This window comes from Melospiza melodia, chromosome 1, assembly GCF_035770615.1.
Source record: "Melospiza melodia melodia isolate bMelMel2 chromosome 1, bMelMel2.pri, whole genome shotgun sequence".
Taxonomy (NCBI): Eukaryota; Metazoa; Chordata; class Aves; order Passeriformes; family Passerellidae; genus Melospiza; species Melospiza melodia.
The window spans coordinates 16,463,623-16,486,821 of NC_086194.1; the positions used below are offsets into that span (position 1 = coordinate 16,463,623).

At 37.6% G+C, this 23,199-nt stretch overlaps 1 protein-coding gene across 4 annotated transcripts in view; it reads right to left on the bottom strand.

Annotated features, from left to right (window-relative positions):
• WAC (WW domain containing adaptor with coiled-coil) overlaps positions 1-23,199 on the bottom strand; it is a 51,804-nt gene that overhangs the window by 11,543 nt on the left and 17,062 nt on the right. For 3 of the 4 annotated variants that reach the window (XM_063149219.1, XM_063149211.1, XM_063149227.1), the window contains exons 4-10: positions 20,493-20,599; positions 19,638-19,753; positions 18,963-19,075; positions 17,217-17,525; positions 4,212-4,457; positions 2,174-2,296; positions 1,084-1,232 (exon numbers count right to left, since the gene is read on the bottom strand). In XM_063149219.1, coding sequence (XP_063005289.1) covers positions 1,084-1,232; positions 2,174-2,296; positions 4,212-4,457; positions 17,217-17,525; positions 18,963-19,075; positions 19,638-19,753; positions 20,493-20,599 — 1,163 coding nt within the window. The remainder of the gene's footprint in view (positions 1-1,083; positions 1,233-2,173; positions 2,297-4,211; positions 4,458-17,216; positions 17,526-18,962; positions 19,076-19,637; positions 19,754-20,492; positions 20,600-23,199) is intronic. The other variant, XM_063149235.1, reaches the window with a different exon arrangement.

A 23,199-nucleotide genomic window follows, 5' to 3' on the forward strand; every position in this document is an offset into this window, starting at 1 on the left:
CAAAAAAGCCAAATTGTCCAGCCTCTCTGGCATTTGCTGACTTCACATTAGTGTAGATTACTAACTAGCGGTCTCCTGAACCTCCAGAAATTCTCTACTTCAGAAACTATGACTTCTATGAAACAAACCACAGATGGTAAAATAAACTCAAGACATAACTTGGTTCATTTAAATATGCAGTGGGGGGGGTCTTAATGTAAATTCAAGCTCTTAAATGTCTAAGAGGAAAAGTAACAATCAGTACTGGTACACACATGAAGCTTTGCAATTCATTGTATCACTGTCAATCAAAAGAAACTGGGAGAATCACTTGATTTTCTTTGTACCCATGAAAAAAATATGATGAGAGAAAATAAGGCATTTTGAATATAATGAGGAATGCAATGTGTTCTCCTGAAAAGTATTCCTCAAAGGCATCCAAGACATTAGAGGTTCACTTGTGAGCAGAAAACTGAGAAAAAGACACCTCAGCTAAGCAGAAGTGGTGATAGAGAAGACAGATTTTAGGAAGGTGGGGGTTTCTCAGGAAGAACATCAGGAACTTGTATGTTAGCTTCAATTTACATTTCCCAGTCACTGATCCAATGAAGGAATTCTGAATGAAGAGAGGTAAGGGGGCAGGAAGGGAAAGGGACATTATGTTATTGATCTGTAAACACCTGGAACATTTCTACACAAAATCTGAGACTACTTCAAGTTAATTTCCCCAAGAAGTTCTCTCCCATTCTAAACATCTTTTATTGGATAAGTCTAAATAATTGTATCAGTTGTTGCCACTGAGGTATGCTTTTGTTGCTATTTAAATATGCTAGAATACCAATGCCTTGGTAAAATCTCCAGAGAGCATCTGAGGCCAGCATTAAGAACTTCCTCAAGAAAAGTAAACTAGATTTCATGCTGGAGCTGAACTGCTAAAATACAGTCAAGTATTTGCTTCCAGTTGTTTGTTTCTATTGGGAAAGATAACATACATATTTTATTATCCTACACACAACTGTTAGCACATGGATCTATAGGAACAATATTTAATATTATGTATAATGATTTCTTACTGCAATATGGCATAAGGCAAAAGGAGCTCACCTTCTGCTGGGATGATACTGGTGGCGTAGTCATCAAAGGTTTCAGTGGAACAGTGTTAGTCTGCGGCGTGCTTATCCTTGGAGACACGTATGATCTTGGTGATGAGGCATCAGATGTTAAAGACATTGGAGACTGATTGGATGGCTGAGCTGTAAAGACAAGAAAAACGCTTTTAATAAAACCATATCCTATCATAAATGCAAATTAGATTTTCTCTGGGTACTCTGGAGTATGCTATATTAGATGATATACAAACATGCTCACTGTGAACAACTAGAACAATCTAATGCTCAACAACAATCCTAGCTAAGGAATTGTATTTCCCCCAAACTCCCCACTTCTAAAATTTCAGGGGAGGGGAAAGAGAAGAAGCTATTAGGAAATGTTTTTTATAAGTTGCATATAAGTAATATGCAACTCCTATTTTAGAGTGCTCAATTTGATTTAACCAAAAGAAAGCATAACAGTTTATACAGAAACCTATTAATCCATTCTAGGCATATACCAACAGCTCCCCACTCATGGTTAAAAACTACCATTAGCACTGCTTATCTACTCAGTAAGATGACTGCATTTATTGTTTTGGTTTAAGTTTCTAAACTTAAGTTTTAAAGTTCTTTATTAAGTTACAAGCCAGAACATATTGGAAATATCTGAAAGAGTATCTTGCCTAGAAGATGAAAAAAAAGCCCCCACCAGAGAGAGGAAACTTTCTTTTAAGAATTTAAAGCCTCCCCCAAGAGTCACAGTTGCACAGTACTACAAGATGAGTGTTGAAGTAAGGAAGAGTTGTGTTTTATACTGTTAACTTACACCTAATTCCAGAAGTTTCACATTACTCATGTAGAATTTCGCAACATACAAAGAAAATCCCAAAAGGTGAGACAGAAAGGCTTGTTTACTTAGTAGTGTGTCAGGTTCTGCCCCTCAATAACAATTTTTTATCCTATCTTTGGAAAAAGAAGTCATTTCACATTCTCCACATCGTGTGGCCGAAGATATGACATGAGACAGATTCCACAACTGTATCAGCCTTTTTAAAACGTTGTGTAACAAATTTACATAAGTGAAAAAAAAAAACTCCGAATACCTTGCGTAGACAGTTGTGCAGCTTGAGAAATTAGGGAGGTGATATTGAAAGCAGATGGTCCAGCAGTAAGAATTTTATGGAGTATAGACTGCAGAGAGGCTTGTGTCACAGCTGCTGTTAGAACTGAAAACAAACATTCTGTTTTACTGACAATTCTAGAACACCACTTTAAACTGTTGAAACTGGCTAATTACATTTAAGGTACGTTTTCTTCCAGATTTATTTCCCATATCTACCATGACCAAAGATGCACCTCAACTGTTCTTCAGTTACTTGATTTCAAGTTGACTTGGAATGTCTAGCAAGTCCTTTCTTTAGCAGTTTTAAGACATACATTTAACAAAAATTCTTTAAAAAAATAAAGTCTAATCTTCCAGTTGACCGTACAGATTAGTAATAATTCTTGTAAACAGCAAGAGAAAATTTGTTCAATTTGCTGCTGTAGTAAGCAGAACGTGTGTGAAGATTTTTTTATACTACAATAATTTTTTAAAAAAGCAAAAAAGCAGAATCACTTCAACTCACTGAAAGAGATGAGGGCCAGACTTAATGTTCAAGAGGCAGACAAATGTCTTCCAGGTTAAAAATCCATGTTTCTTCTTACTAATAAAAAGCCCTTATATCTCTTCTGGGTTTAGCTGTCCCATGTCATCCCCCCACCAATAAAAAAAAAATCATTTTAAAATGGCACAATACAGGAAGAGCATCTTGCAGTATGAGATGACAAAGACCCTGAACTCTGAGCTTCTGAACTAACCTTTCCAAAAAGGTCTACAGGCTCTGTGGGATACTTCCTGGACATACCTTCCAGCACACTCCTGCAAAAACTGACTCACCAGCAAAGCACAGAGTAACTGAATTGTGTGCACAGTAAAGGCAGCCCTGCTGTGCAAGGTGAAATCACTCTGCCCATGTGGACACAGCCCTCATGCCATCAGAACAATTCTGAACACTCTTGTTCCAAGACATACACAGCTGCTGCTCATACAGCAAGAGAAAATTACTAGAAATTTCACTGGGCAGCTTTTTAATAAAATACAACTGGAGTTGAGTGGACCTTTCATTTTTCAACACAGCCATAACACTTCTTTTTTTAGTCCAACCTAGTGGATTACAGTTTCAAAGACTTTCGCTGCACAGGAAAAAGAAACCAGTGACCTACTCACTTACTGAATGAAGACAGAATATTTGCTGATTAAAAGGAAGCAACTGACCACTTTTTCTGATGAATAATTGCAAGGTATAGAATACTCTGTAAGCATTTTCCCTTACTTGATTTGCACTTTCAGAAAGTTAAAGACAATTAACTCCCAGCACTTCATGTAAATGTTTTACTTCCTATTTAAATCAGTGATCCTTGCACAAGAAGCAAACAAAAAATCCTACACCACTTTATCAGTAACCTGTCACATGCAGACACATTAGATAAAACTGCATTCAAAATGCATCAACTCTCTACCTGCTCTTGCAGCAAAAGGCACTATAACTAAGTGATAAACTGACTACTAACAACCTAAGCCAATGTAACAAAAATCTAAGGGACACACTGATTAAATGTACAACATTTCACTGGCTAGCAAAGTTACTGATACGCTACCTGTATTCAGAGAAGCTTTCTTTGTTATGCTAAAGAAAAACGTTGTTAGGCAACAAGATTTAAGAACCCCTAGAAGTTTCACTATTTGCAACACACATTAACAGAACAGCAGCACAAACTACAGAAAACAAAGAACAGTGCACGAAACAAAAGAACAAAGAGCTCTAACGAAATTTTGCGCAACAGACAAATGCTGATATAGTGATTAAGTCACCAGTTTCAATTACACTGCTCATGCACATCAACATTCATTAATTTGAAAACCTTAAATGTTGAGAAGGTTTAACACAAAAAAAAAACCCACAAAAAACTCCACTTTACCTAGGGATTAATTTATTCACTTCTCAATAAAAATAAGGCTTTCATTTACTACAGCCTGGTATGCAATAATACACTAATGTATGTAAAAGAGAGATTACATGAACGTTGAAGAATCCTTACCTTCATTGATTTTGGATATATCTACGCTAGAATTATTAAGCTGCAAGGTGGCTTGCAGAGCAGGCAGCAGCTGTCGAAGGAGATTTGGGTCCTGAAGTAATGGAGGAATTGGTGATTGTGGGATAGGTGAAACAGGAACTGTAGGAGCAGATGAAGCAGGCGCAGAAGTTGGATTCAGTCCAGAAGCAGAAGATGTAGAAGGAGTTGTGCAAGAATGGGATACAGACTTGTCCACAGATGCAGACTCTGAACAGAAGACAGACAGTATTTTTCATTTTCCCCAATACAACCTGACAACTCACTAGTACAACACTCAAATTCAGAAGATCAAATGCCTAACTACCATTTTAAGAAAAAAACTCACAACATTAATAGAACAAAAATTGAAGACAGCTGATTTCTAATGCAGTTTACACTATTGAACCTAATATTTATTATGAGCACACAAATGCAACTTTTCCACTTCAAGATACTGGATGAAAAGCAGCCAGTATTAAAAATGGGACATTATCTTCCTTAACTTTTATGTCAAATGTGGGCCAAAAATTCCTTACTGATCACCTACACTCATATTCTATACTTTCTCTTATGATCTCTATCTTTCTTTGGAAAATATACTATGAAGAAAAACCTTATAGCCCATGGATTTTGCATATAGGCTACTGTGTCAAATCTGACAGGAGGGTATAAGCCATGATTCATTTATGAAGAGACCAGTGCAAGAAGCCACAAATACAAGTCTATTGTACAAAATCCAGCTACATTGCTGAGGATTTAGAAAGGACAATGAGCTGTACTAGAAATGTAAAACAGTGTTGTTAACATCCCCACAGCAGAGTGGAAAAATATCTAAAATGTGTCTGCCCATAATTAATTTTTAACTTGTCAGCTTCTTCTGAAGCATTAAGACCGATATCCTTTATTTCATTAATATGATTTTAGGAAATATTACCACTTATTCTCCAGAGAAACAAATACTACTTAAATACAAAGATACTATTTGGCAATTTGTTCTGATTAATATGAGTTAATTAATTTTAAATATGACTTCTACTTAACAGAAAGTTGCTCCTCCATTCCAATACGGTGAGAAATCTCTGCAATGGAAGTATTTCAACTTACTATAGGTGTACCATCAGTCACTTCAAATATCCTTCCTTTAAGAAATCTGGACCACCATATTTCAATCTGAGCTCCTCCTTCTCTCATCCTCATTAAACCCTCAGAGACCCCTGCCCATACAATCAGTCAAGACTAATGCATCTATAGCACCAAAGAAGATGGATGCAGAGCATAAAGCAATGGATCCAAGATCTCATGCAGGACGTTTGCCCACAGTAATGAAGATCCAGATTTTAAACCCACCTCAAACCGGGCAGAGAAGGTCAACCTGGATATTCTACATTTTGGGCAAAATTCTAGAAGTTTTCCCCAAAAGTAGGGAAAAACTGGCTGGGAAGTTCTTTTACTTTAAGGGTGTGCTTGGTTTTTTTATTTGGAGAAACGGCCAAAGTAAGATGATGCTGACTTTATTAGTAAAGAAGTGACATGGTCTGGTTTGTTTTACTACAGAAGAATAAAATGTCACAGAATTTCTAACAGTTTTTGTATTCCAATAACCTTAACTTCAACTTCCAAGACTAATTTGGAGGAGAACCCTAAAAAAACAAACAAAAAATTACAGAAGTAACAATGTGCAAATCTTTTCACTAAGATTTCTAATCTCACTGGGAAGAGGATTTCTGCTTCTATGCTGTTATAGTATAAATAGCTTATAAAGGTCACAAATACTCCAGAAAACTTTTTCCAGACAAGCAGCTGAGAAATCTGAACCAGAAAAAAAAACTGCTGAAGAATTTGAAAGCCTGCAAGGATGCAACAGCCAGGACACAGAGACATATTTTGGCATTTCAGGCAAACTTCTGAAAAAGATGTGCCCCTATCTAATTACAATCTCCTCAGGGTTGGTAGCAATGTATCTGTGAAGGGACACGGTCATTTGGCCAGGAGCTTTGGTAAGAACAACTTAAAAAGGGACAAAGAGGTTACAAAGATTGAAGATGGGAAAAAAAGAATAAAGTTTCTGTAGGGTTTTCAGTAACATGTGAACTAGGACAGCTGATTAGGTATTAAGTTACCATAAAACACTAAGCCATTAGTAAAAGTTTTTGTTATAAAGTATTGCATCCTATGTTACAGCATTCAAAGTAAACATTAAGACAACTTCAGGTCAAGACATATCCAACAAACAAGAATCTTATTATACTAAACAAAAACATGTGAACTTGAAATTGAACTTTGATTTGTCACAGTCCAAATAAGATCAAGATACACTGGCACACAAAAGCAAGGGAAATAAGCACAATGGAGCACATTAGTACTTACATGTACAAGCCTGCTACCTACAGTTTTGAAAACCTTACCAGAAAAACAACCATTAAAACACCTTCATTTCAAAATGAAAAAATACTGCAACTGCCAGCACTAATTTTAAAAGATATTTAATGCATTTAGGCTTGTCTTCAGAGTTAAATATTAAGTTATTTTAAGTAAAAAATCAGCTCACTACTATATTATTTATTCATGTAAGCAAATACCTGATCCTCAAACCACACCACCATACCAAACAGCTGGAAGTGCTTTTCACCCATGCAGTTCTCAACAGAAAATACACTGAAGCAAAGGCAAACTCAAGCTAACAATGCAGTTAAAATAAACCTTATACCCACCCAGTCCTGGGTATTCACTTATTTCTTGAATAACAGAACTCAAAACATGTTACTCAAAACCACTGAGGTCTGTAAAACTACTTTAGTTTGAGTTTTTATGCTCTAAAAATGCACACTGAATTGCATCAACACAATACAGTCAACTTATTTCTTTCAGACAATATGGAGACATTATTTCACATAGCTGAATTACTTCAAGTATTTTAAGTAGAAGTTAAAATGTAACTGTGAAAGGTATTTTTGTACAATCACCCTATCAAAAGTAGAGAAAAGACACAAAGCAAGGGTAACACCTAATGCTAACATTCCGATATTCTGAGATGTTTAGCAACTCAAAATCAAATCACTAAATGTTATAAAAGAATATAAAAGAATACATCTCTATGATTATGATTACCTACATGTACGTCACATCAGAATTGCTACTTAACATCACAGAGGATGCAGAATAAAATTACTGTTCAGAGCATCACTGCATTACACAAATTAATTTATAATTAATGAAATTTAAGCTATAAACCTGTTTCTAAAAAAAAAAAAACAACAAAAAAACAAAACAAATCTGTAAAAATATCTGTAGAAATTCAAGTATTTCTTGTCTGTATTAAGTAACTGTGCTAGTTCTGGCCAGGACAAGGTTAATTTTTGGAGTAGCCAGAGGAGATGGGTTATTCTATACCACCTCTCTTCACTACCAGGGGCAGGGGTAAGGGAGTTTTTCCAGTCAGTGTAGTGTGAATTGTTTCTCTTGTACACCCTTTTATTAATATTGTTGCTGTTAGTGTCCATTTCTTATTGCTGATTCCAGTAAATTTTTCCTATCTCAAGCTGCAATCTTTTCCTTTTGTGCCTCCAATTCTCTCTAGCCTGTCACAGGAGAGAGGGAGGAAGCAGTGAATGAATAGTGCATGGGCAACACCACTCATAAACCTCGAGAGCTTTATTTGGCACCCAAAGGGTTGAGATAATCAGATCTGACCAGAGTGGTTTGAAACAAATTCGATTTAAGCATTTGTTGTACTGGGCAGGGAGTCAACAGCCACAATGTTGTTTGGTCTGTTCACATGGCTGTGGCACACAACCCTGTATAAATTCCTGTATACACCCTGTGTGCCCACCACGGTACCTCTTCATAGCAGGGAGAGAGAGGGATCAGGATTGCTGTGTTGCTGCACTGTGGGAGACGAGTTTATGGCATGTGGTGGGCAATGAGGGTCATTTGGGATGTGTGCTCAGTAATGCCCTTTTACCCTTCCTTTGGGGCTTACCTCTGGGAGTCCATTAAATTTACCCAGTCTGTGGGGGAATGGGGGCAGGTAATTTTCCCCAGCTTTTTATGCCCTTTGTCACTTTCAGGCCTATTAAACCAGCTTTTGAGAATTCTGGAATTTCCTTGGGCCAATCAAGACAGATGTGAAACATGCTCTACACTGCAATCAGGGAGAATGGTCCTTCCTGGAGTGTCTGGTAAAAGCACCTGGGGAGACACAAGGATAACCCCTGGAGTTCTGGAATTGGGATACAAAAGATTTGAGGCCTGCTACATCCCAACTGAAAAAAAGATACTGGCAACTTATGAGGGGGTTCAAGCTGCTTCAGAAGTGATTGGCACCTAAGTACAGCTACTCCTGACATCCTGACTGCCACTGCTGGGCTGGATGTGCAAGGGAGAAATCCCTTCCACACCTGATGCCACTGATGCCAGGTGGAGCAATTGGGTCATGCTGGTTACGCTGCAAACTGAAACAGGAAACCTCAATCGCCCTCGGATCTTGGAAGTCATCACTAACTGGCCCAAAGATGAAAATTTAAACTATCATCATCAGAGGAGGAGGAGAAGGTGACATGTGCTGAGGAGACCTTACCATATAATCAGCTACTACCAAATGAAAAGTGATAGTCTCTTCACTGATGGCTCCTGTTGTATTGTAGGGACACACTGAAAATGGAAAGCTGCTGGACTCCTATGAGGCAAGCCACAGAAGCTATTGAGGGACAAGGTGGATTAAGTCAGGTTGTACAGCTGAAAGCCATCCAGCTGGCTTTAGGAATCACTGAATGAGACAAAATGGCCAACACTCTACCTATACAATCAGTCACAGACAGTTGCAAATGCTCTGCGAAGGTGGCTGGACTGATGGAAAAAGACGAGTTGGCACTGGAGAGGGAAAACCATCTGGGCTGCTGTACAGTGGCAAGACATAATTGCTTGGGTAGGGAAGTTGACTGTGAAAGTCTGTCATGCAGATGCTCTCTGTACCTGAGAGTTGGGCTACTGAGGAACACCCCAACAACAGAGGGGTGGACCAAGATGCCAAGCTTAAAGTGTCTCAGATGCATCTGGACTGGCAACGTAAGGGTGAATTATTTATTTCTGTTCAGTGGGCTCATGGCACCTCACATCATCAGGAAAGAGATGCAACACACTGACAGGCTCACAACTGAGGTCTGGGTTTAACCATGGACAGTATCTCACAGGTTACCCACAACTGCAAACCAAGCACTGCAATCAAGCAGACCAAGCGGATGAAGCCCCTGCTGTACGATGGACGATGGTGAGAAGCACAGGGAAGCCTGGCAGATTGATTATATCACACTTCCACAAATCCACCACAGCAAGCTCTACATGCTTACAGTGACAGGAACAATCACTGGATGGCTGGAGACATACCCTGTGCCTCAGCCACTGCCTGGAACACCACCTCAGGCCTTGAAAAGCAGGTCCTGTAGCAGCATGGTACCCTGAAAGAACTGAAGCAGCCAATGGGACTCATTTTGAATACAGCCTCAGACACCTGGGCCACAGTACTGAGTGGGTACATAATACTCACTATCAGACATCAGCCTCTGGGAAAACTGATCTGTACAACAGACTGTTAAAAACCACACTGAAAGCAGTAAGTGGTAGGGCCTTCAAACACTGGCAGATAAATCTAGCCAAAGCCACCTAGTTAATTAACACTGGAGGCTCCACTAAGCAAGAAAGCCCTGTCCAAACAAAACTTTCATGTACCACAGAAAGGGATTAAGTCCCTGTGGTGCACATGAAAAATGTGGTAGGAAAGACAGTTTGGATTAGTCCTTCCTCAAGCAAAGGCAAAACCCATACACAGGGTAGGCAAACCCATCCAAGTTTTTGCTCAAGAGCCTGGGCGCACTTGGTGGGTAATGCAGAGGGATAAGGAAATACTATATGAGTACCTCAAGGGGATTTGATTCTATTGTGAGAACAGTCTGTAATGCTGAATTTTAAAACACTGGCTGCTGAATGACACTGTCACTGTATGCTATTAACTACTGTGGACAGTGAGTAGGGACTGCTTCAGATATACCAATCAGGAGATTCTGATACATCTTGCAATTAGCCAGGAGAACACCAGATGGAAGGTGTAGGATCTGGGCATGATGTAGGTGGTGTAGAATAAGGGGTGGATAATGTCCTGGATCTGGCCAGCACAGGGTTAATTTCTGCAGCAGCCAGGAAGGGCAGTTATTTTGTACCACCTCACTTCACTGCCAGGGCTGGGGAAGGGAGCCTTTCTCCAGTGGGAGAAGGTGGCAGCAGCTCCCATACTGCAGCTCCCCCGTGGTGAGCTTTTGTTCACAGGTGAATTTTTCACCTCTCTTGTACACCCTTCTAATAATATTGCTGCTTTTACTGCTCATTTCTTATTTCATTGCTGTTTCCAGTAAACTGTTCTCATCTCAACCTGTGATCTTTACAGCTTCTTCACAAAGAGAAACCCCTCTGTGATGGAAACTCACATGTTAAAAATACAGACTACAAATTAGTTGTACTTTCTTTAGCTTAATTTAAACCCATCTATCTTACTTCACAGCTCAGACAGGATACTAAATCCTAGAACACTGCCAACAAAACAAAGCCTCCAAATATTTCCACATCCATTTTGGAGTAATGTAACTACGAAGTTTAAAACTTGGTTTAATTTATGATGCTGTACAGAGCCTGCAAGTTTTGCCTTTTGAAGTTAATTTACCTAGCCAAAACTCCTCAAGATTAAATATTTGTCTGACAAAAACCCTCAGATATCACTCACTAGAGTGTATGGATTTCCCCTGCTTTTTCCACAAATAGAAGCAGAAACTCCTAACTCCCTTTCTTTTCCTCCCTAATTCTCTTTTCTGACAGACTGTTTCATTGTTTATTTTGCCAGAGAATTAAGTTTACTTTCCAACATTTAAACACTATTTTTTAGTTTATTAGAGTTTTTAAAAATGCCTGTTAATAATACAATCCTGTGGTTCTTAAGTGCACTTGAAGCCCTCAAACATCACGAAACACAGTCAAGATGAACACAGCGTGCTGAGAAAAGTTAAACATCTCCACAAATTCAAATCCTGTAGTTTTACAATTCTGATACACCTGTGTCAACATCAATTCAAAGTCCTTGACAAGCAATCTACACTAGTATTGCAAAATAAGGATTTGTATTACACAGCACTCATTCATAAACCTAACCTGAATCATTAAGCATCAAACTAATTTTGAAATGACAACTGGAATTCTACCAACACAAAATGCAAAATCAATTCACATCTTATAAAAAAATTCTTTATAACAATTTGAGACTATTGCAGGCTTTACAGCACAGACTATGGCTGAAGAAGTGGAACAGGACAAGGCTGCAGCCTCTTCACTGTCAACATCAATTTCAAAACAAATGCTGTGCAAATGACTCTAACCTCATCTAAAACTTCATCTTTTATCATGCAAGTTCCAAGGAAAGTTTTTTAAATAATAAAAAACAAAATCTAAAACTAAAACTAGAATACAGCATACTGCAATCTCTTCAAGTTGTAAGGACTTCATTAAATAAAATTTGTTTTATCTCTTCCTCTGGATAACTAAAGAAAAAAAAAGAAAATTAGATAATTTTTAAAATAAGATTTTGTGATTTTAAAAACATGACTTTGCACCAATTTTTCCATTATAAGCTATGCACAATAGTCTCAACATCTGGAACTTTTACAAAAAACTTTAAAAATCCATTCCCTTTGTAGCAATAATGTGAAAACACAGTTTGCTTTCTGACAATTCTGCAAGTAAGTTTATTAGATGCAGCCTACACACAGACCTGCATTATAGAACTAAACAACTTTCTGGACCATCAACTTCATTCACGTGAAAAAAAAAAATGACCAAAATAAACCCACAGAGGAAAACAAAGTAAGTGAATGGCAAAAAGAAACACCACTAGATATGGACATTACCTTAATGGGAAGAACTATTAATTCATTCAACATTAAAATGGAGCTGCAAAAAACCTTTTTATAATAAAAATTATTTTTGAAAACCACAATGATTAGGGAAGAGCTTTCTATTCATAACCCTCTCTGCTACGAGTGTGACCCACAATCACATCTTTTGGACAAAAAAAAAATCCAAGTCATCAGTCAGAATGTCACATGACAAGAACCTGTATGACACAAGACTCAGTTTGTTTTAAGTTTTGTGAAGAGGTTTGCCAAAGTTTTTGCTGAAGTAGAAACACCAAGTCAAGTCACAATGGGAACATTCTGGTGTGATTCTTCCAAGCAGTGGGAATTTTTTAACAACCCATAATGGGTTATTAAATAATGGCCAAATAAATGGTTATTAAATTGTTATTAAATAATGGCCTAACAATCCTTCCAGAAAAAAACCACAAAACAGATCATTTTCAGCAGTTGTGCCAAAATGATCCTCAGTTTTTTTTCTAAGCACCCTTAACTTCTCAGTTTGAGTCAGTACATAAACACACTACAGAATCTTGCCATCACCAATCTCTGCCCATCATGACAAGAATTTTTGCACCTAAGCAAACAGCTGATCTGCCAGGACTGACATGGTGAAAGGCAACCCTGAGCCTACAAGACTTGAATGCAAGGGGGTGGAAACTGAAGCCTTCTGACTGTTCAGCTACTCTGCTTCAGTGCAGAGGTTTGACACTGCCAGTCCCACACCTCTGCTGTGTCTGTGGAGCCCTGTGAGCACCTGGAACTTGCTCACTCTCCCTCCTGACCAGGGTGTGCAGAGCTCATCAGGCACACGAGCGTGACAGTGAAGAGGATGGGGAAAAAAGAACAAAACTGGGAAATGACGTTTTTGTGAAGAAAGGACTTGACTTTACAGCCCTCTTTCTGACAGCTAACATACTTGCACTCCTTGCATGACTAGCTTTAAATTAATGCTATATATTAGCTTGTTCTTACTCTGATTTATAGCAACAAAGACTTACTTTTAATCACATGGAAATTACCAACTACTGCTGACTGGATGATTCCTAAATTATTAAAATGACCCTTTGAGTGTTCCTATAGCTCTTACTACTGATGTAATTTTTATCCCATTTAAAACAAAACAAATGCATCCAAAGTCCTTTGGAAACATTACCTCACTCTCTTGTGAGCTTGAGCTGTTACCTTTGCACTGCTAGCAACTATTAGGAACTAGTGCTCTCACAGTGCGCTCTCAGTAGGAGAAAAACTACATCACAAAATTCTCAGAAATTTGTATCCTGTCACCCTCTAAACCTCATCTCTGCTTTACTGATTAAAAACTACTACCAGAACAGCTAACAGAACTGCTTCATTTTCTGCTCATGATTAAGAATCATAACACATTTTCTGTGCTGAAGCACCTGGAGTGTACAGTCCACCAACTAAGCTCTCTGAGCACTGACATCACATTTATCTGTTTTACAGTTCAGTTCTGATCTACTAAGGACTGTAAGCCACAGCCAAAATACATAAATATTTAAAAGCAATGCATTCTGTAAACACATTTGGCCAAATGAAACTATAGTAACAATAGCAAATAGTCTCAAAAATACTCAAATTACCTAAAATACAAAAAAAAAAAAAATCCCTATTTCTCACATTTGGATTACTCCAGTCTTAAAACTGATTTTTTTTCTGTATTTTATCTCTGCTATCAAAATAAATTTAACAGCAATGTTAATCAAACAAGTAGAAAGTATTGGAAGAAACTTATATTCTCACATGTAACTTTTTCTAACCGACATAGGAATTGAGTAATACACTTGGAACTGCAAAACTCAGCCAAAGAAGATGCAACAATACCAGAAGCAATGTTAATAACTGACCACTAAAGCTAGCAAGTGTTACAAGAAAACCACAAGGGTGAGAAAAGGAAAAGAAGCACTGGAGTCACAGCCCACCCAGCATTGCACTGGGCAGCTTGCTGTGCTCTCATGAAAGTTTTAGAGGACTGCTGCACCAGAAACAGAAGTGCTGCCTTGATGGGACTTGGAGGAAAGGTGTGAGAAGCAGCATCCTACAGACAGACACACTGTTAAGATATGGACAATACAACATTTCATTCTGAATTAGAAATAGGAAAATGTGATGTGCCCTACAGATAAAGCAGCCAAAAAGTAGGAAAAGCAACCCCACACTTTACCTGCATAAAGCACTCACAGTGAGCACAAACAGAAGCAGCAGATTCTGACTGGAACATTCAAACCAAAGGGTAGAGGTCAAATAGTTCCCCAGGAACTCTCCACTACTGCCAGCCATTGAGGGCAGAGGACTACTGCTAACAGCTGAGCTATAGTTCAGCCAGGGATTTTATTCAATCTCCTTGTGGGACTACAACATACCCCTGCAGCAAAAGAGATTGAGCTGAAAAAAGCATTGTCGTTGGGTTTTGTGTTTTTCTGTTGTTCTTCTGTTCAAAACTATTACTGCTTAAAAAAATACACACTGAAATCAGAACTATTAAAATAGTGGTACATATATGCTGGCATAAGGCAGCCAGCAACACATTCACAAGAAGCAAGAATTCATTTAAGGAAGGACTACTGTACATATTATTCAGTCATTTGGACCAACCTATTTTTTTAGGCAAAAAAATAGTTTTACCACTTTTTAGAAAGAGAGAGGGATGGCATAGTCAGTGAACAGAAAAAGATCAAATGCTATTTGCTTTACTACTGTAAACATAAACCTCTCAAACTATTTTTCAGTTCTGCAAAGACTTTTAGAAGATTGTTTGAACCAAGTGTCTCAGGATAATTACTGTATTTTCAATTTGTATAACAGCTATAAAAAATATTTTATAAACTGCATACTTCCAGTACTACAGGTTCAGAGTCACACCTGAGAGAATGAGTAACAGTAAATCATCCAAAGCACTGCTGCTTCCCTTTTTAAAATTTAGATTTGTAAAATGCTATGGAAAATTTACTGGTTTAATTTCTTAAAAAGACAGTCCAACATTCACCAGAAAAAGGAAAGTCAACTGAATGTACTGTTTGATGAGCTTTTATCATGACAACACCCACACTGAAGTCTTCTGTTTTTGTACAAGAGGTAAAGCAATGAGTGAAAACTCACATTTTCTACAGTAAGAATTTCAAGCCCAGCATTTACCTACTCTAATTCTTCAATTATTTACTAACTTTCTGTAATTGACCCTTTTCTGAAACTCAGTACAGTATTTGCTCACAATCAAGCCATGAAACAGATCAACGAGGCATGATTATTACAGATAATCTATTCATTTAACCCATATAAAATTTAAAAAATACCTATCTAAGAATACAGAAATTCAGTAAATTATTTAATATGGAACCATCCATGGATTCTAACATCTAGATTTACAAGACTGCCCTGTGGGATTGTTTTCAATATTATTCCCAGCTGTATCTCCTCAAATTAATGTTGTATGTAAGAAATATTTGAACTCTCTGCCAACATCTATAGCAGTTGTCAGGATGGGAAGTTCCTTCAATTTCTGTAAGAGTCATCTCTTCAATTAATGAAGATGTGCAGAAAAGCAGCAAAAGAATACCCAGTATGAAATCTGACCACACACCAAATGGGAATCAAGAACATGCCAGAACTGAGTAATAATAAGAGGGAGTTTAGGTGTATTTTAAATATAGAAATGGAAATGAAGTAGATACACTAAAGGAAAGAACACCTGACACGGATGTTCTCACTGTGACGTGCACAAGTGCATCAAACTGCAGTCAGAAAATGGAGGCTTAACTGAAGCAGGTAACTGCACTCAGGACAAGAACCATGCTTGAACTAGTACACCTTACTCTGTCCTTCACTGTGCTGAACAGGAAAAGGCTTGCTGAAAATCACCTGTTCCTCTGTAGTTTACAGTCAGTATTAATGACACAGGTTATGTGCACAAAGTGTCAAGAAAAAACATTAAAAAATTTCTTTACATGCACAATTACCCTACAGTATTTGTCAGTGTATGCTATTGTTTGAATATTTTGTGTGGCCACCTGTTCTTAAGTCTGTGTAGAAGTTGGAACTCTTCAATAGACAAAAGTGGAAGAGTCAAAAGCAAACACAGAGCACAAGACTAGTGTCAGACCAGAGTCTGTTTTGGCCTTCTTTTTAAAACTATTTAACTAGGCCAACTTGCAAGTATGGACAGGGCAACAAGCCATCTTTAAAAAAGAGAATTCAATTACACATAAAGCACACAATATTTTAAATTAAAACACAACATGATTACCAAAAATCATTTTCTCCCTCCCAAAGCCCTCAAAATAGAATTTTCTTACACAGTAGCACTCTGAAAACTCTACTACACCAAAGTAACCCACTATCATTAATGACACACATCTCATTCTCACAATCTTCTTGAGCTCTTCATCCCAAATAATGAAGTAAATCTAACTAAAAGACAGAGATCTGAGAGGTCATAAACAATGCACAGTGGAGCCCTGATCTTCACTCGACTGTAACTGGATCTACCAGGTATTATCAGGTAACAGAAACACATACTGTGAGATTTAGAATTATTTCTCAAGATACAGATTAGCTCCTATAAAAATGTAGAAAACTCTTGCTTTCTGAGGGAACTGTGCTTGTGCTGATTGAAAGGTTTGACACAGGCATTCCAAACAATAACAGCAGTTCATAAAACATAATGGTCCAAAATGACTTTCAAATTGTGTAACTACATGACAACTCAAATAAATGGCAAAGATCCAAAACAACAAGAGAGAAAACAAGAATTAAAATATGTTCTACAAAAATTCATTTGAAATGTTAATTTGCAGAATAAGGCCATAAATAGTAAATATCACAGTGTCAATTTGAAGTTGTATAAGACACAGCAAGTTGGGTTTGGGGGAAAGTAAACACATCAAAACAGTAATCAGGTTCTAAAAGCACACACAATCAAAAAGGAAAAAATCATTAAATTCTCATACTAACATACTTTGAACAAGCAATGTAATGCAATGCATCATTTCAATACTAGAGGGAATTCCATTAGACATACCTTTTCTCTCTGTTTTCTGTGCAGGGATGGAAGATGCGGATGTAGACAGTTTTGATAAAGTAGATGCTCCATTAGCATCAAAGGATTTCTTTGGCTGGTGATCAGATTGTAGAGAAAATGGACTAGGAGGAACAGTGCTTGGGGTAGCAGTTGGATGAACCACTGTTTTGATGGGATGCTGTACTGGAGTAGAACTACTGTGAGTCTCTGCTCTTGGCAGTCTGTAGTCTCTGTCATTGTGCCTGCTCGTTTGAGATAAAATATTCTGTGGGAGCATACTGCTGGTGTCACTGGAATGCTTGTCTTCCACTTTTTTCAGGATTCCCCAAGTAACATTGCAATAAAACAAAAACAAACAAAAAAAAAAGATTAAATTAGAAACAAGTCTAAGATTGCAGTAACTGATTAATACAGCTGCACAGCAACAACTAGAGCTGATTGAACTTATGATTAAAAAAATCTTCAAGTAAATTTTGCCTTTTTTGATGCTGATCTAATTCTACTCACTGACAAAATGCATTTTCTCTGACCTTTGCTTGATTTAGAGCTCCAGTTAAGCACTGTATTTTGATGAAAGGCTGCTTTATAACGAGTGTTACAGTCAAGTTAACTTTTGAAGTCTCCTAAAAAGATCTAAATCAAGATCTATTATTTCCATCTTGTATTTAGTGTGAAGAGGTAATTTATGCCATTTTTCTTTTGTTCATTAAAATCCCTGAACATCAAGGATCATTTATTAGTTTCACATTCTAGCCTTCAAAGAATTCCTCTTCATGTCACTTGAGTACTACAACAAGCTTACTTACAGTTAATTCAAGGCATTTATATATATTAAATGAATGACTCATCTGCACTGGTCACATGATCATAGACTGAAATATGCTACTCAGGGAACATACCAAGTAAACAGAGAGTAATTCTTTTATAGATTCTTACATTTTCACCTGTCACAAAACAAATACTCACTGCATTATGCATGACTGCTATCTTTTTGCAGCATCCAGTATATTTTAGCATGCACAGTAAGTTTCAGTGTACACAGAAAAATACCCCTTCACACATCACCTTGTCAAATCCCAAGAGCGTGGGTGAAGAATAATGCTTTAGCTTCTGCTTTTAAACTACCCTGAGAACTAAACTACAAATTTATCCAAACTACATCAGGATACAGACAGGATCTCACAGTACAACTATCTACCAGAAGAAAACTGACAGAGATTAAAGCTAGCTATCAGAATAAAAATCTGCAAGTTACAGAAATTTACAGTCCAGGGAAGATTTTGCCAAGAGTATTGGTGAGGCAAAAATATGCTCTCAATAACACACACAAACCACTGAAAACCCTGATATCAAAATCCATTGAATTAGGTTATTATTTTTAGATGTGAAATCTTTATTTTTAAGGTCAGAATAAGACATTAGCAGGTCTCAATGATCACAACAGTCCAACTAAATTACAGATGATGCAACTTGTTTAAGGAACTACCCAGGAAGATAATTAAACTCGACAGTAAAAGCCACAAAAAAGAGGAGAACCATGAAAAGCATTAAGCATATGTTGCACTAGTGAAGTTATTTAAATAAACCACATTTGGGAGAGTTAACTGTGCTACCCATTTGGCTTTTATATATGAAAAGGCAAGAGAAAGAGCTAAGGAAAGGGATTTTTCATTGTTTTTGAAGTTTGGAAAAGAAAACAGTCATGCAAACAAGGCAAGAATATATTGCTGTAAAAAAACCACATACTTCCACTGGCAAACCCACTGGCAGCTGTCGCCTGCATCACCTCTCTTCTGTAATCCCTATCTTTTGGAAAACTGTTAACTGACATTTTGCTTGCTTCTTTTTGTCTCTGCTCTCTGAAGAAAAGAAAACAAAAGTTAGGTAAAAACATACATTATCTAATAATACAACAGTTTCCATAAATTACATGAGATGAATTAAACTGGTAAGAGCTTGCTGCTACAGGTGGGGTTAGCAAACTCCAGCCACTGCCTCCTTACATGCGTGCTTGTTGAAGCCCACAATACACCAGTTCAGCTCACTAATCTTGTCCAAAATAAAAAACCACCCAAAAAACACACCCTGAAACAAAACATTAAAAACAACACTCACCCAGAAAACTAAAACAAAAATCCAACGAAAACAAACAAATAAAGCCCAGAACAAAACAAAAACCAACCAACCAAACAACAAAACTCCCCCAACAAATCATCTCCACACAAACCAACCAGGCTTCCCTCTCCGGCTCTGGATTGTCAAGGGATAAAAGAGGTGCCAGAGGTCGTGGTAAGGGTAGGAACACAGCAGACTTAGAGCCCAATCTTTTATGGCAGTAATCTATTAGATAAGCTCAAGTGCTCTGAAATGTGCTTAAGAGTATTTGTTCTTTATACAATTAAAACAAATACAAACATATACCTTTCCAGCCACTCTTTTGGTTTCTCCCACTGTGAAACTTCTGTCCGGCAGTTGTAGTAGTACTTTTTGCCTGAAGAGCTGATGTGCTCAGACCAGTCATCCGCAGAGTCATAAGCCTTTAAAACAGGGTTGGACAAAAGACAACTTGAGAAATTTAATATACAAATTTAATAGCTTTCACTGCTTTAAAAAATACATGGCACCTTTTATGTACCCTTATCACTGCTTTCCACCACCCCTAAATAACAGCTTGAACACAAGACCAATATGCTCCTGCTGCATTCTCCAAGAGTTTCCTCTGGTTTATTCCCATCACACCCCTTAACAAAATCTAGTAGTACTTTTAGTGGATACAGTAAGGTCAATACTGATAACATTAGTTTCCTTCACCTTACTACATCCTCAGAATTATTATCTTTCCAACATTTTTCCACCGATCACAAATTTAGCAATTTTGGTTTTGGGCAATTTTTTAATACCATCACTGTAACTACTAAAATTTTGATACTGAAGTGACTAAAATTCACAATATGTAATGCATTTCAAATAAGTTAAATCACACTGTCTACTCTAAGTTTACCACAAAGTTCATGGAAAATACTTCTGTTTCTATGTCATTTAAACAATCTAATATTTTAAAATGAATAGCAGGCAAATCAAAGCTCTAATGATTACCAATTAGAATAGTTTTAAAACACATAACTGCAAGTTGAGTTTACAGAGTGTTTATAAAATAAAGACTGATGTTGGAAAACTCAAGTACATGTATATGATGCCTGTCTTAGACAAAATTATGAAAATATGGTGTGTATGAACAGGGCAACACACTGATAAAAATCAATCACAAATACTCACTGCATCAGAAGTTTTGCTTGGATTATTGCTGGGATTAGAAGAATGGGAATTTGAACTATGAAGAGCACTGTGGTTGTGTGAATTTTCTTGTGGAGAGTAACTGGTCCCTGAAAGAAAAGAGAAAGACTATTCACCATGTCTGATTTCACAGTAATCAACCATCTGCATTCTGAGGAGGTGGAAGGGCAAAGAAGTGGGAAAGGGAGAAGGAAAGTTGTCCCAAACCTGGATCACAGCCAGGTGAACCATAGTTCAGATGCAGAAGTATTTCAACAGATCACATGCACATTTCTTTTCCACATAGCATAAAACTCACTTGGATTTTATAATTAGAGTAATGCAGTATGTCCCTTCACTGGTCTAACTCTCAAACTTGATTTCATTACTAGCAAACCAACAGCCTTTATAATTTTGATGCTTTGAAGAGTCCTAACATACCAATTCAGAAATTAACAGCCATTTTCTCCTCAACATTAGATCAGAAAATTTAAATAGGCTTATCAACAGCCTACATGGTTAGATGCATAAAATCAGGTTTTAAGTTTACTGAAGCAATGCTGTTTTCTTAAAGCTGTTGTTTTCATTTGAGACTACCTGTTATTAGTTCTAGGTTACTCTTTCTGTTTATGCATACTGAGCAGACTACATTTTCCAGCACCTGTCTCTGCAATAAAGGTACTGACATCTAGAACACCAAAAGCAGCACCTCCCAAACGGCCACCTACTTCTGGCCTCCCTACCAACTACTCTTCAAAGCAACTTGGTTTTCCTCAATGTGAAAACACTTCAACAGCTGAAACGAGAAAGGAGATAATTCTCAATATCTTTTAGATCTGTATTTGTGCCTAAGGTCAAGTCACCTGAACAGTTCCATCTACAATTAAACAAGAATACTCATTCCACACTGCAACCTTCTTTTAAATTTCCTGCTCTTAAGGCCTCCCATTTCTCTAAGATTTCTAAGCAAGAAAAAACTCTTCCATTATTCTTGATGGGATTTTCTAAGAGTTCCAAATGTTCACATAAACCACACCAAACTAAGTAATTTTCTTACACATTTCAGGGAAAAAACAAGATATTGCAAATATAACACTCTCCCAGCTTTTATCTTCACTACTGAGAAGTTTCTCAATACCCAGAGGTACTACATGAAGTACCACCAGCCTCACAAGTTGCATAGCAATCTAGTATTCAGAGTAAATAAGAAGTCAAAGTGATTTGAAAATGGCAAAGACTTTATCTTATGGGCAATTACAGTAAAGAACAGTAAAGGACTGATAGGTAGGAGTGAATGGAGTCATAAAAAAATAATTGTTACCAAGTCTTCCGAGAGCTACAGAGACTGAACACGACTAAATGACACAGTATGGTGCAAAATGAGAGCCATTATAATGCAAATTCTGTCTTCCTAGCCTTCTAACTACACAAGCAGTGACAAAATTGCTATTTTAAACTTCTTTCTCCCCACCTTTAACCCTGCAGGTTAGAAAGACAGTCCATCACAAAAGCAAAAAGAGGTATACCACCACCAAACTATTTAGTACCCTACAAAGGTAAAAGGTCAATTTGCACAAACACGAGTTACTGCAACCTGAACCAGCACTACCTCAAAACCTTTCCCCACATTATGTTGTCTAAAGCTGTACGTTATTCTCTGTAAACATATAAGGGGAAAAAAAGTAAGGATAACAGAGTAAGTCTCATACTCAAATACAGTTTTTCAAAAGCTAGATCATAATCCTGCACCAGAAGTATCTTGTATGTTCAGAGCCAGGCAGAATGACTGAGCATGGGGAAAGTTAGGCTTGTCAAAGCAATACTTACAACCATGACACACTTGTGATGCACATGCCTAACAACAACACCCCATGCACTGATGCATTTGATTCCCCTCCAAGATATAAGCAGTATATCATAATTACGAGGCTGTGCTCCAGTTACACCAACACTTCTATTTTTTTAGACACTGATCATGTAATGAAATAGCTGTTTAATATTTTTGTATTAGCCATTCTTTTAGTATTTATTTACTACATCATTCTACTGAGGTAAAAATCATTAAATTTTTTTCATGTGTTTTTGATGGTTGTTCAACACAGACATATTTTAATTAATTTCTGCTAAGAGGTAAAATCATCTCCCTTTTTCAAGGAAAAAAATGAGATGAAAATTTACCAGATGGCTTTGTTTGAACACTCCCTTCAGAACATCAGAAAGCACCAATGCAATTTAATTTACCTGTAAATTAATTAATAAAGAATCTTGTACCACAGTTGCATTATCACTACATTTTGTTCAGGGTGCTCAACACATACATGGTGATTTTAAAACACTGTAGTGGCCTAAATACACCGCCAGGTGTGTTTACACCTAAATCTAACAGGCATTTCCCAAACACGAGAAAGAGCCAACAACATACCTATTATATCAATAAAATATTGTGAAGCCAATTCTATCCAGCCCACCAACAAATCCCTCAAATTCACTGTGCAGACTTCCAAACCCCACATGGTGTATCAGCTCAGCAGCATGCCCCCATTTCAGGCTGTGCCCAGCCCCAGAACTGAGCCACCAAGGGCTCTGCAGGAGTATCAGAGCAGCTGCAGCAAGTCACACCCACCTGCAGCTGGCCGCGATAGGCAAACACTACCAGGCAGCAGCTCCTCCAGGAGGGGCCCCTGGGCCTCTCTGAGCTGCAGCTCCCCCA